Genomic DNA, 13887 nt, shown 5'->3' with positions numbered 1-13887 from the left:
TATTTAGCCCAGCCTATCACCATCTCTACCCAGTACCTATTTTATTTTAATGTGTGGTGGGGCAGTTTTATTGGACCATAAAATTATAGCATAACATTGCAGAGTAAGGCTTGGCCAGCGCAGGCTAATATTAGACAAAGATTTGGATATTTCAGGTACTAAGAACGGAGTTCTGGATTTTCGCAATAGTTTGATCAGGGTTCACCCTCAACTCAACCCTCATGCATTGATAAAATGAGTGAATAAAGAATTGGCCGCTTGACAAGATATCCACTGTACGCATTACACAAGAGCTATTAAAACGGATCGTTTTGAATTAAAATTACATAATACATACATACTTATTACTCGTTCTTATAATCCTTAAATTTTTAAGGATACCTACCTAGTTCTAAGGGATTATGCAATCGATAACACAAACGCAATTCTTCCTATTCGTGATTCCCATACAATATGGATTCCACACAACTGCAGTTATACTACATTCGTGATTAGATTTATACACCTTTATTTTTCTCAAAGAAATTATAATACATTTCACTACAGAGAAAGTTAATTACAGCAGAACTAAATATAAATAATCAGTAAGTATAGCGAGTGCATGCGTACTCACTTACCTACAAAGCTCTTAACTAAAACTTAAAAATAAATAAATACTATAACTTATGTTTGGTTAATAACAACTTAACTAATTATAATTTGACTACTTTACAGTCGCGTAAAAGATTCCGTTAGTGTATCTTTCGGATGCTCACAAACACTCGTGTTTGAACGATGGTTCAAACGCGTGTTTTTTATAAAAGGAAACATTGTATGTACAGGAAAACCAGTAGATAATCATCAGCCGTATGTAGATACGAGCGTCCACCGTTTCATTTCCGCGTGTCCCCGGCGACGTAATCTAAATGAGCTTACTATCAACGCAAGTGCGGTCGACAATGCACCCGAAATAAACAATGGGTGCAGCGCGGGATGTAAATGGCAATAGGCGCGCGCGGCGGCTGCGGCGGCAGCACCTTGTAGGGCGCGCGGAGCCCGCGGGTGCGGCGCGCGCGGGCGGCGGCCGCGCCGGCGCAGGTATATAGCGGCGCGCCGCGTGCCGCCGCCTACTGCCGCCGCGCTGACCGACACCCTCACCGTGAGTGTCACCTCCTTCCTTATTGTAACTTGTGCTGAATTACCAGTAGTGATAAATCTTATGAAGCAATTACATATCAATTGCAATTACCGTCAAGTGCCTAAGTGGAGTTCCTGTCTGCTATAATTGTGACGTGCCGTTTCATTGGATTTTTATACATAAACTGGATTTTTTTACAGCGTAGCGCTTTGTCCAATTGTGTCAAAAACAAGTGTCTCCCAATGTTCTATTAGCTGACATAACATTGCGTCTAAGTTTAAATGGCAGTATTTTACATGTTTTAGGATAAATAGACAAAAATTTCTGGGGACTGATTAACGTTATAGTAGTTATGCGAGGTTTATGGTGTGAGACATCTGTGGCCAAAAATCTTTTGCATGAGCAGTGCACGAAGAATAGGGGAGCAAAATTAAGAAGAATGTTTATTTGTTTCAGGACGCAGAGCGTGGTATATTGTCCAGTAAAAGCGAGTTCGTGAGCGACAGTCAACATGTGCGATGATGATGCGGGCGCCCTCGTAGTGGACAACGGGTCCGGCATGTGCAAGGCCGGGTTCGCCGGCGATGACGCACCACGAGCCGTGTTCCCCTCCATCGTGGGCCGCCCGCGCCACCAGGGCGTCATGGTGGGCATGGGGCAGAAGGACTCCTACGTGGGAGACGAAGCCCAGAGCAAGAGAGGCATCCTCACCCTCAAGTACCCCATCGAGCACGGCATCATCACCAACTGGGACGACATGGAGAAGATCTGGCATCACACCTTCTACAACGAATTACGCGTCGCGCCCGAGGAGCACCCCATCCTGCTGACAGAGGCCCCGCTCAACCCCAAGGCCAACAGAGAGAAGATGACGCAGATCATGTTCGAGACCTTCAACTGCCCCGCGATGTACGTCGCTATCCAGGCTGTGCTCTCCCTGTACGCCTCCGGTCGTACCACCGGTATCGTGTTAGACTCCGGAGATGGTGTCTCCCACACTGTTCCCATCTACGAAGGTTTTGCTCTTCCTCACGCCATCCTCCGCCTGGACTTGGCCGGTCGCGACTTGACCGACTACCTCATGAAGATCCTCACTGAGCGCGGCTACTCCTTCACCACCACGGCCGAGCGAGAAATCGTGCGAGACATCAAGGAGAAGCTCTGTTATGTGGCGCTAGACTTCGAGCAGGAAATGCAAACGGCAGCGGCGTCGACGTCGCTTGAGAAGTCCTACGAGCTTCCCGACGGCCAGGTCATCACCATCGGTAACGAGAGATTCCGCTGCCCCGAGGCGCTGTTCCAGCCTTCCTTCTTGGGCATGGAGTCGTGTGGAGTACACGAGACCGTGTACAGCTCTATCATGAAGTGCGACGTCGACATTCGTAAGGACCTGTACGCTAACACCGTACTCTCTGGTGGCACCACCATGTACCCCGGTATCGCTGACAGGATGCAGAAGGAGATCACCGCGCTAGCTCCTTCGACCATCAAGATTAAGATCATTGCTCCCCCCGAGAGAAAGTACTCAGTATGGATCGGCGGGTCCATCCTGGCGTCTCTATCCACCTTCCAGGCGATGTGGATCTCGAAGCAGGAGTACGACGAGTCGGGCCCCGGCATCGTGCACCGCAAGTGCTTCTAGATGCCGCCTTTACTCAACGCCTTCCCCGCCGTCAACTTCGCTTTTACTCAAACTTTATACTCGCTTCGGCGTCAATGTATTTATTTTGTATTCGCTGTCGGAGACTGCACGCTCTTGCGTTATCGTGTAAGTGGGTTAATTTAAGTTTACGTTGTTTAATATAACTTTTGTTACTGACTGCCTAATTGATTAACCGACTGCAAGATGCCCTCTTACTTTACTTGTGTATAAGCCTATCAAAATTGCCTAAACCCACGCAAATGATAACCGAATAAATACGACTAATGTCAGAATTAAATAAAGTCAATGTTGACGGAATCATGAGGAATTAGGTAATTTTGACTTGCATCGACATTTGCACTTTCTTTCGCTACACCGCTCTCACACAGGTACACAATTGCCAACTCTAGCTTTGTCGCTAAACACGGTGCTTTCCCAAGCTATAGCTTGAATTTGCGCTATTACCTAAGCACTTTATTTTTAGCTAGAACGCGGATGGGTTCCGTACAAGGCGCACTAGGCGCAGGTATTAATAAAACAAACGGAGAGCGTGAATCGAAGTGGTTTAAATTAGCGGCACATCGATACGCTGCCAATGATCGGCTGATAGGCCGCAAATAACCGCAGCCGGTTCTGCCGGTGCTTTTTCTGAATCCTGTCGCCGACGACGGGCCACCATATTTGACGATAAATAAAGCTAGCACTGGAGGTAGCCTTTGGATAAATAGAACCTTACGCACCTTGGGGAACTCAAAGTTTCGCACTTATTACCACTTAACATTTTTTTCTCCCGGTGACAGCCAGACATAATCTGCTGTCAACTCCTTGTAGTACCGACCTAGATAAATACCATTTTTTTCAATGAATGAACTGTTAAAAAATCCTCCACCTCTTTGAAAATATACACGATGGACTTTTAACATTTCTCAGGCTGCATTCTCTCCCTTTGTCTATTACGCTAACTTACATTTTGTTTTAGGTGTGTAGTTCGATAACTATCAAGTTAGCTATCAAGTTAAATTTTACCCAACTACTTATAACTACTATTCTCAAAGACAAAATAGAGTTGAAATGATGACGTAACAGGTTCTGTAGCTAATTGTTGCCCTTCACATGTGCCGTCGTCGTGTCACGCGACACGCAACATCAGCTCGGGTTGCCACAACTAGAGCGTGGAGGCCCAGGCGATCATCAACTAGCACTGAGAGGTAGCTAGCTCAATCTATTCCTATTCCTACTTGAAATATTATCTACTGTCGGTGAAGGAAATAGATGTAGAAGTTTACCGTTCATTCACATGCAATAATAACTAGTAAGATGCAGAGCTCTATGTCCCTGGATATTTATAGCTATCGATACTATTGTCGATATAATATTTTCATTACAAATGCTACCATAATATACATAAAATACAAAATTAAATTAACAGTACCTACGTCCATTTAACGAAAGGGCTTGATTGGGTTACGTAGCATAATTTCTAAAATAAAAAATCCTAAGTTCGAAATTCCTAAAGACAGAACATGGAAAAACAAATTGTCTAATGTACGAAATTCCTGAAGATGCATGTCCTACGGTTAATTAACCTATGTTTTCAATGTCTAAAGTACAATACTGCTAGTGCACGAAAATACTAACGACCTTTTTTCCTACGTCCAGTTGACCTAAGTTTAAAATGTATAAATTGCGAAATTTCTAACGACATGTGTCCTACGTTCCTCGACATGTTCCTAAGTTTAAAAAATCTACTGTACGAAACTGATAATTATATTGAATATCACGACTTTTGGTCGTTCATGAAATGTCAAAAGTGACGTTTCTTCAAACAAAAACGTCACTTTTGACATTTGTATGGATGGGATATGTCAGTGTCAAACAAGTGACAAAAGTGACGTTTTTGTTTGAAGAAACGTCACTTTTGGCACTTGTTTGACACTGACATATCCGATCCATATCGTTTCTATAACGAATATTTGACGTATCTTAAAGTTCGAATAAGGCTGTAAATAAATAGGTAGGTTAGGTTCGTTAGGTAGCTTCAGATGCCCGAAGGGCAAAACGCCCAGAAAAAGGACGCGGGGCTCCATTGACTCAGGTTAATAAGTAAATGCTCTCGGACCTCGGATCTATTGAGTTTCAAATTACTGTTACAAAGTAATTAGGCTTTTTGAACGTAGTTATTTTGAGCACTAGACATATTGACTTTCGAAGTATTGTCATTAGGCATCTTGTACAAAGGATTTTTGTTTTTTGAAAATGAGATCGTTCGATTAAAAGTGTATTAGGACATGCATCTTTAGGAATTTCGTACATTAGACAATTTGATTTTCGATGTTCTGTCTTTAGGAATTTCGTACTTAGGATATTTGATTTTCGAAATTATGCTATATAACCCTTGATTGTGCTTATCAACCGGAAGTGACACTGGAAAACAGTTGACCTTAGGTTTTATTATGCGAGAATGCGGTCAATGATTAATTGAATAAATTTCGAATTTCACTTAGGTATGGTTGTTATGCGTCGAGTTTTGTAAAGATAAACTTTGTACGATTGTTAGAAAAGAGTCTTACTTAAATATTTTTGAGTTAACTCGATATTATCGCAAGTTCTAGAAGACTGCCTACTTTAGGTAACTAGGAGATAAAATAAGGAAAGTTAAACAACGAGTCGTGTAACACTGTATATATAATCATATTTATATATTAAACTTACAAAAGATGTACGCGTGTACACGTACGTTAGTGACTGTACACCGACCCGGACGCGAGTCGCGGGCCTTTAGCGTTTCCTTTTCCCTTTGCTATTTACAACTTTATGTACACTACCACGACATCGACGACCTTACTAGTTGCGTTGTATCGTAATCGTTTAACCTCATATAATTCTATACAACATGTAACAGAGTTCCCACAACTCGGTTAAGATTAGGCCACTACAAAACATGCAAGAAGAGAGTTAGAATCAGTCATCACACCACACAGAGCACTCAATGTCATGCAGAAGAGGGCGCAGGCGCGGGCGCGGGGGTGGGAGCGGAGGCGGACGCCTACAGCAGGCGCGTGTGCGGCGGCGCGTCGTCGTCGCTGTCCACGCACTCGAAGCGGATGTGGCGCGAGTCGGCGCGGCGGCGCTCGGCCTCGGCGTCGGCGTCCTCGGCGGCGTCGAGAGCGCCTCCCGCGCCGCGCGCCGCCAGTCACACCTTGTCCTCGCCGGCGCCCGGCGCCGTCGACCGCACAAACTGCAACACACGCACATGGTCAGCCTCGGGGCGGGCGGCGCGGAGCAGACGCGCGCGCTTCGGGGTACTCACGCTGACTGTGGTGTTGGTGGTGGAGTTTGCGCGCGGGCGGAACGTCAGCACGCGCCAGCGCCGCCGCAGCTGCGCCAGCACCTCGCCGTTGCAGAAGCAGTACAGCACGGCCACGCACAGCCCCTGCAGCGAGGAGCTCAGCGCGGACACGTACTCGTACAGGCGCCACCAGCTGGCGCTCGGATCTGGCTTGTACGGCATCAGTAAGTACTGCAGACCCAGCAGCGGTGCTAACAGGCACGTGGCGCGCAGCGCGTGTAGCGCCGTGGCCGTGGGCTGCGCCGCGCCCGCCGCCGCGCCACCCGCGCCACCGCCCGCGCGTAGCTTTGTGCACAGCACGCGTACGATGTTGCACAGAAAGCCGAGGTTCAGGAGCACGGCCACGCTAACGAGCACGGCCAGCTCGAGCGGCGGTGCGCCGTCGTCCGACCAGCACATAGGGTCGTCGGCGGCGGCACGGCGCGCTGCGTAGATGATAGTAGAGGGCAGCGGCAGCAACCAGCCGAGCGCCAGCAGCGCGCGCAGCAGGCGGCGCTCGGACACGAAGGCCGCTACCAGCACTGTGTGCAGGTAGAGCCCCTCGCACAGCATCCACGTGTAGTTGGTCAGCAGTGCGTACTGCAGCGCGGCGTTTAGCGCGCGACACCAAGCGGGTGACACGGCTAGCGTGGCGGGCGCACCCACCACCAGCTCGTACCATAACAGCCAGAGCACGTTGTTGAGCGCGAACGACGCGAACAGGTTCATATGCACTGTGATGCGCGCGCACCGCAAACTCCTGCAAACAACCGCAAATAAAATTCAGATACGATATTATTAAGCTTATAAAATTAAGCTTGAAGAGAAAAATATTGAAAAACAGCTCAGGACAGACATAAATAGCACAACTTGTACAAATACGTTGGTACAAAATTTTTACTTAAGGAAATCACTCTTTTGATTACCTGAAGTAGGCGAGGATAGCGAGCGAGAGGAGCAGCGCGACGAGCGAGACGGAGTACCCGGCCTCGTAGACCGCGATGATGTCGCTCATGTCCTGCGCAGAAACACATGAGTGGGCGAGCGAGCGAGAGAGATGACAGCGATACGAGAGTTACGAGTAACGAACATCCTCGGGCTTGATGCAGGTGGTGTAGTTGGACCACGGCTTGCCGGTGTTGGGGTGCAGCCACCACGTGCCGTTGCTCGTGCACTGCTTGTGCGCCAACACTGGAACAAAAACGAGGTTATGCTGAGGTTCACCAGTATTCAATTTGTCTTGGAAAGCTTAACCTCTCAATTGTAAAACAAAGTTATTAAGTTCAACAAAGAAAGTAGGGCACTACACCATATTATAAGGAAGTCTGGAGCGTGGATCATCATCTCTTAGTAGAAGTGTATACTGACAATCGAAGTGCGTATAGTGTTCGATGCATGGAGTACTGCAAGCAACTCACGGTCGGTGCTGAAGCCGGGCACGAAGCCGGGGCACGGTACGCGCGCCACAGCGCCTGCGCGCGTTGGAGGCCAGCACGCCCACGTGTCAAACGTGCCCGGGCAGTACAGACCTGTAATATCACAAAGAAATTAGCAGTTATGTCAAGTCAAGTCAAAATATACTTTATTCATGTAGGCCTAGCAACAAGCACTTATGAATCGTAACATACTTATAAATTATCTTAAGCTAATTATCAGAGCAATTTATTGATGTTATTATTCCATAATAATATTGGATTATTATACAAATAAAATTTAACACAAATTTAAGAATTTCACAAAAGGATCGTCAAACATGAAAAAATATTGTATAAAAAATACTAGTCTAGAATGTTTCTAGAATAAAATCTAAATGTCAAATAAATAAATAAATAAAAAATAAAAATACACAAAATATGTTCAAAGAAGAGTGATTCATTTGCGTGCTCATATCACCCAACAACGACAGAAGGCTGATTTGGCAGAATATTATAAGCTATAAGCAGTGGTATCAGTTTCGTCATAGAGAAAAAAATACATAGAGTGCTCACTCCGTACATCAGTTCAGACTATTAATTTCAGTGTCTACATCTAGCGTCGAGTAGCGGAACTATCAGTACTGCTACTTGACAACAGATGTAGCACCGACCGGAAAGTCTTATCTCAACAGCATAAGACTTTCCGGTCGGTGGCGACATCTATTGTCAAGTAGCAGTACTGATAGTTCCGCTACTCGATGCTAGATGCTAATAGTCTTTTTGGTACTAAAACTGATGTATGGAGTGAGCACTCTATGTATTTTTTTCTCTATGGTTTCGTATATGTACGAGTATATATCAGGAGTAAAGAGTATAGGAATGAAAAACAGGTAAGGTGGAACTAGGGCGCTATTTAAACGATTTCGATGCTTTTTTTTCGGTAGACTTGGGTCTAGCTTGGTCTGAAAGAGCATTAACTGAGGCGGTTCGTTAAGTGGGTTTTGATGGTGACGTGTTTTGCACCGAGTTCGCTTAAGTCTTTTTCGGCCTGGCAGTCTATGATGTCGGACGCCAAGAACCACTTTGTTGTGGCGACACTGCAGTAAGTAAGTAAGTGTGTGTGTTGTTCGGGAGTGAGCTGACCGGGCGGCGGCACGGTGTTGTTGAGCAGCTGCGCGCAGGTGGCGTTGTCGCGCTGCTCGCGCTCCGGGTCGTTCATGGTGGCCGTGCGTCACGCCGAGTGCCGAGTGCCGCGTGCGTCGTGTCGTGCCGACACTTCCTTCCGACTAGCGGCTCATCGTGGCACAATCTGGAATTTAAATGAAATGAATAATTAATCTGACTTTTTTTCTCAAGAGATTGATCTGTTTTTCCTTCCTCTCTGGATAGTTAAGGATGAATTATACAGGATTAGTCAGCGTAAATGACAATTAATTGAGAAGGATCTCCTTTCATTTGCCGGAAAGTGAAGGCGAAGAAAAACGGCATTGTTCATTTAATTCTACTGATGATGTTGCAAACAGAAGCCGCCGGTCTGATGACTTTCAATCGGCCAAAAATAGCACCGTAATCGTAAATTAATTCACAACGGAATGAGTAATGGGTGCATGCACAGAACGGGATATCGAAATATTAATCGACTTTTTAATTTCGAGGAGTACTGCTTCATTTTGATTTGAACTTTTAAGAATTTCGCCCATTATGACGACCGGATGGCGTATGGCGATCGAGTGACAACTCTAAAACGTTGCAAATAGCGAAAAGAAAATAATTTATAGGTACTTGGTACGGGTAGTTCGAAAACTCCGCGCAGCTAATAGAAGACGTTTATAGTCAGTTTCCTATTATATACGCATTAAGTCCCATTTCATCTTCATCATCAATCAGTTATTCCTGGTACTGTTAAAGTAATGGCGAGCGCACACGAACCAACGCCATTCTTAACTTAACCTTGCTCACTCGACTATCGGAAGCACTTAAGTCACAAGCTTGCACGGCATCCCTGCCCTCGTTTCAGTATGTTTATAGGTGGACCTGGAGACGTTAATAAAAGTGAGTATTATGTTTGTGCTTAGACGCCTATTTGTTTGTGATGGAAATAAGTCTGCAACTCTGAAACAGTTGATTTTGATATGAGTTTGAAATGGTGTACGCATATTCTTGCGTATACCTAGGTAGGTACATCAGGCGTTTAATTAAAATGAGGCAGTTTATATTCTTCGTGGTTAGTCATGAATTCATTATGTAGAGTGCGGTTTAGATGAGTTGTAGCGGTTTCTTAATTCCGCAAAGTAAGAGCCACGAGCACCTGAACATTTTTCCTACGCCGTAAAACGCAAAACCACTTAGGAATATACGCTTAACTTCGATACAGGTTTCTTCTGGTGCACAATTAATATTTATAATTATGTTAAATATTTCTTCTCGTTTCCAAAAATAACAGTAAAGATTTCCGTTAAATGAAAAATGTTGCAATAATGGTCATCATTGGAATAATTACTTCCTCTGGATATTTTATTATCGTCTCGCTCGGCTTTCGTCCCTGCTTCTTCACACAGACAATGTTTTGAAATATCTACCTCAAACTTAAATAAACAGCTTAAAAATTTGGATGATGGGTTCTCTGAAGTGTTAAAGTGAACGGAATACTGGAAGCAAATTTTCCTCGCGGCACTTTAAAATAAGATTCGTCCTGACGAAAAAGGGACAGGGGCGACAGGGCAGAGGCGGGATAATCAGCGGTAATCCCTGGAACATTCGGCGCCTCCACAATTAGGTTCGATCTTTTGCGTGAGCGCTCGACCAATATTAGCATTAGCGGGAAGGCTTTTGTCGCGGCTAAGAGAGCTCGGACCCGCAATTTGATAAGTTATATTGAGTGTTACAGTGAAACCTGGATAATTGCAATCTCAAGGGACCGGCAATTTTTTGTCAATTAACCAGGTTTTTCATTTAAGCAGTTCGTGCCAATTAACGAGGTTCAAAAAATCGTTGTGTCAATTTTAGAGGTTCTCATTAATAGAGGTTGCGTTCTGAAAAATTGCTTTTATGGAGGTTCAAATAACCATTGAACGTAGATTCTGGGTTTCTGGTCTGTATATTATATAACTTGCACTTTAACACTTAACTACATTAGTTACTGCTTATAATCATTTGGGTTTTTTAAATAATCCCTTGAATTGTAGAAGAAAGTTTTATTGGAATGTAAAAAGCATATTATGTTTTTGATTTAATTAAAACTATTTCACCTACTACAGTCTGTGATAGATACCCAATTAATAAATTTAATTCTGGGTGAAGAATTGAAAATAAAATTATCATTGCTATTAAAATATATTATTGTTTCTGCTCTCTACAAGTCTACATTATTTAAATAACAGAGGTCTTACTTATAGACTCGTTTCAATTATAGAGGTAATAAGAAGAGCTAAAATAACGGTTTTTTTTCACAGTGTCAATTATAGAGGTCTTAGTTGCGATGTGGTCAATTACAGAGGTAAAATTACGAAAAGCACTCAAATCTAAATTTCAATTATAGAGGTTCAAAAATTTCAATTATAGAGGCCTTTTGGTCTCAAGGGACCGGGACCGGACCTTTGGTTGCAATTATTGAGGTTTTGCATTTATCCAGGTGTCAATTAACCAGGTTTCACTGTATTTACGTTTACGTTTATTACGTTTCCCTTTTTTTTTGCAGATTTGACGATTTAGCAAGTATGCGCACTATTTGCTTAATAAGTATGGCATCGAAAGTATCTATTAGTGTGCTTCTCGGCAAACATAGTTGATTCGCAGCAGTAACGCGGCATCTCAAACAGCATACGCGTATATCTATACGCGTTATTATAATACCAGTAGTTATCGTCGCGTGGAACATTTTCCAATCGGCACCGCGGGGTTGTGGCAATCTCAAATTCACAAATATCACAATAGCTCCCGCGGCACCCGTCAACGTTTCCGCTCGGATACGCTCTTCAACAGCCCATCCATCCAGCAAACATGTTGTCATGACCACCGAGCCTCCAGTTCACTTTGAGCCAGGGATGGTAAGATGCGTGACAACTATGTAATTGAAGGTGTATATTTGATGATCAATCGAACTTCTGGAAGTGAAGTTCGATCGAAATTATATGAGGCGATGCTACCTGTACAATAGGGGAACTACATGGTTAATATATAATTATATCTGAAAAATGAAGTGACGAAATATAATTAATTTCATAATGACATTCTTAGAATTTTATTGTTACATTTTTCCTGTATTAATGTATATAATATACATATTAGAACAAATTAAATTATTTTCAGAAAATATTTTAATTTGTTGTTATTTCAAGTAGAAACACTACTATATAAACCATAAACTGAAATAAATGTCATATACTAAGAAAAAAGCAGCGTCCATCGATCCAGTTAGAAGGTCGAACCATACTCTTCTACCTTAGAGGTGGCCAGGGGGCGCCATAAGCCTTCAGTCATTATCTTCCTCGCGTTGTCCCGGCATTTTGCCACGGCTCATGGGAGCCTGAAGTCCGCTTGGCAACTAATCCCAGTAATTGGCGTGGGCTCTAGTTTTTACGAAAGCGACTGCCATCTGACCTTCCAACCCCGAGGGTAAAATAGGCCCGTATTGGGATTAGTCCGGTTTCTTCACGATGTTTTCCTTCACCGAAAAGGGACTGGTAAATATCAAATGATTCGTACATAAGTTCCGAAAAACTCATTGGTACGAGCCGGGGTTTGAACCCGAGACCTCCGGATTGCAAGTCGCACGCTCTTACCGCTAGGCCACCAGCGCCATAAGCCTTCAGTATGAAGTGCATATACTTGGAAAAATTCGACCTATGCCGCTGTGGCCCGGTAGCCGAGTGGCAAAGGCACCTGCCGCGATAGCAGAGGACGCTGGTTCGATTCCAGCCTGGGGCACTAGAGGTTTGGGTCACTTTTTTAGGGTTCCGTACCCAAAGGGTAAAAACGGGACCCTATTACTAAGACTCCGCTGTCCCTCCGTCCGTGCGTCCGTCCGTCCGTCCGTCTGTCCGTCCGTCCGTCTGTCACCAGGCTGTATCTCACGAACCGTGATAGCTAGACAGTTGAAATTTTCACAGATGATGTATTTCTGTTGCCGCTATAACAACAAATACTAAAAACAGAATAGAATAAAGATTTAAGTGGGACTCCCATACAACAAACGTGATTTTTGACCGAAGTTAAGCAACGTCGGACGGGGTCAGTACTTGGATGGGTGACCGTTTTTTTGCTTGTTTTGCTCTATTTTTTGTTGATAGTGCGGAACCCTCCGTGCGCGAGTCCGACTCGCACTTGGCCGGTTTTTTATTAATACATATATGTATTACATTTATTTCAGTTGATAATGTATTTATGTATCACATCCATCTTGTTGTTTCAGGAAAGTTCGTTTAATCATCTATTATGTATCACATCCATCTTGCATACCTATGTACCTAATTATAAAACTGAGAATGTATGATTAATACAAATAAAATGAATATGAATATGAATATCTGACGCCCCTGACGGTTTGGCCTGTACGCAGCGATGCACTCGGTTGTAAATAGTTTTCTCATTGAATTCGCAGCGAGTCAAAGTGACAGAACTAGTGTTGCATTGTATCATTGCATGACCGTGAGACCCGTAGCAAAGGTTTGGTAGCCATATCTATAATACTGTATAGGTATGTATATGCTGGTGGTAACCGAGGTTCGTTCCAAGTTACTCGGTTCCGACTTCCGACCTAAGAAATAATTAAGTATCTTTTAATATTTTCTGCTGCTCTTTACGGGAAAAAGTCAAATGGTAGTGGTTTTCGTTCAAACAGTCCTGCTCCAATTCTTGACATTAGATTGCCACCAGTGGATCCCGGTTTTCTATAATATGCAGCCGGAAAAGAGAAGGAAGGCTTTCGCCCAAGGAAAATGCACTTAGGTATATTAGTAGCCTGAGCGATCTCCTCGCCCGTTGCGATTGAAACGACACAGCGAGTGTCAGTGTTGGTGCGAAATGTTTCGCACATCGGCGGGCAAGTAATTGTGTACGTTAAATAAATACGAGTATGATCGGAGTGGGAGCGGTTCTGCGGATATTTCCGTAACGCCGGATTACGGAGACGGCAATCACATTCGGATCTATCTTTTCTGCTTCGATTCTGACAGTGGGTGTTGGTTGAATATATCCAACAGAATATGTAAGTGTTTATTAGTAAATTTCTTATCCTGGGATAGTTAGGTTATGCTCTCAGTCCTCTATAATGTTGCGAGGGCGAAAAAGAGCAGTATCCGCCGGAAATCACGCGTTAGATGCGTTGACCTTTGGAAGCTCTGGGACAGAATAGAATAGAATAGAAAATATTTATTTGGCGACAAAA

The 13887-nt window shown here is 44.0% G+C and overlaps 2 protein-coding genes across 3 annotated transcripts; one reads left to right on the top strand and one right to left on the bottom strand.

Moving 5' to 3' along the window:
• Positions 1 to 1573: 1573 nt before the first annotated feature.
• On the top strand, positions 1574 to 2936 carry LOC134653138 (actin, muscle-type A2). Its single transcript, XM_063508447.1, has one exon. It carries the CDS (start codon positions 1629 to 1631, stop codon positions 2757 to 2759), a length of 1131 nt encoding a protein of 376 aa, XP_063364517.1. The 5' UTR covers positions 1574 to 1628; the 3' UTR covers positions 2760 to 2936.
• A 2490-nt stretch (positions 2937 to 5426) lies between these two features.
• LOC134653137 (calcitonin gene-related peptide type 1 receptor) lies at positions 5427 to 8808 on the bottom strand. Of its 2 annotated transcripts, XM_063508445.1 has the most exons (6): positions 8646 to 8808; positions 7506 to 7616; positions 7178 to 7278; positions 7014 to 7105; positions 6070 to 6847; positions 5427 to 5997 (listed from the first exon to the last, which is right to left on the bottom strand). In XM_063508445.1, the coding sequence occupies exons 1-6, from the start codon at positions 8719 to 8721 to the stop codon at positions 5953 to 5955; spliced, it is 1203 nt and encodes a 400-aa protein (XP_063364515.1). In that variant the 5' UTR covers positions 8722 to 8808; the 3' UTR covers positions 5427 to 5952. The 2 variants fall into 2 exon arrangements, with proteins under 2 accessions (XP_063364515.1, XP_063364514.1); XM_063508444.1 differs by having other exon boundaries at positions 5427 to 6847.
• Between the last annotated feature and the right edge of the window lie 5079 nt (positions 8809 to 13887).

The sequence above is a fragment of the Cydia amplana genome, chromosome 12 (genome assembly GCF_948474715.1).
Source record: "Cydia amplana chromosome 12, ilCydAmpl1.1, whole genome shotgun sequence".
Taxonomy (NCBI): Eukaryota; Metazoa; Arthropoda; class Insecta; order Lepidoptera; family Tortricidae; genus Cydia; species Cydia amplana.
The sequence above is the reverse complement of the archived record's forward strand: the minus strand, read 5'-3'. Positions and strand labels throughout refer to the sequence as shown.

Coding starts and splice junctions, on each gene's coding strand:
- LOC134653138 (XM_063508447.1), top strand. CDS start 1,629: ATGTGCGATGATGATGCGGGCGCCCTCGTAGTGGACAACGGGTCCGGC.
- LOC134653137 (XM_063508444.1), bottom strand. CDS start 8,721: ATGAACGACCCGGAGCGCGAGCAGCGCGACAACGCCACCTGCGCGCAG. Junction 7,106..7,177: donor CCTGCATCAAGCCCGAGGAT/GTTCGTTACTCG, acceptor GTTTCTGCGCAG/GACATGAGCGACATCATCGC. Junction 6,848..7,013: donor GCTATCCTCGCCTACTTCAG/GTAATCAAAAGA, acceptor GGTTGTTTGCAG/GAGTTTGCGGTGCGCGCGCA.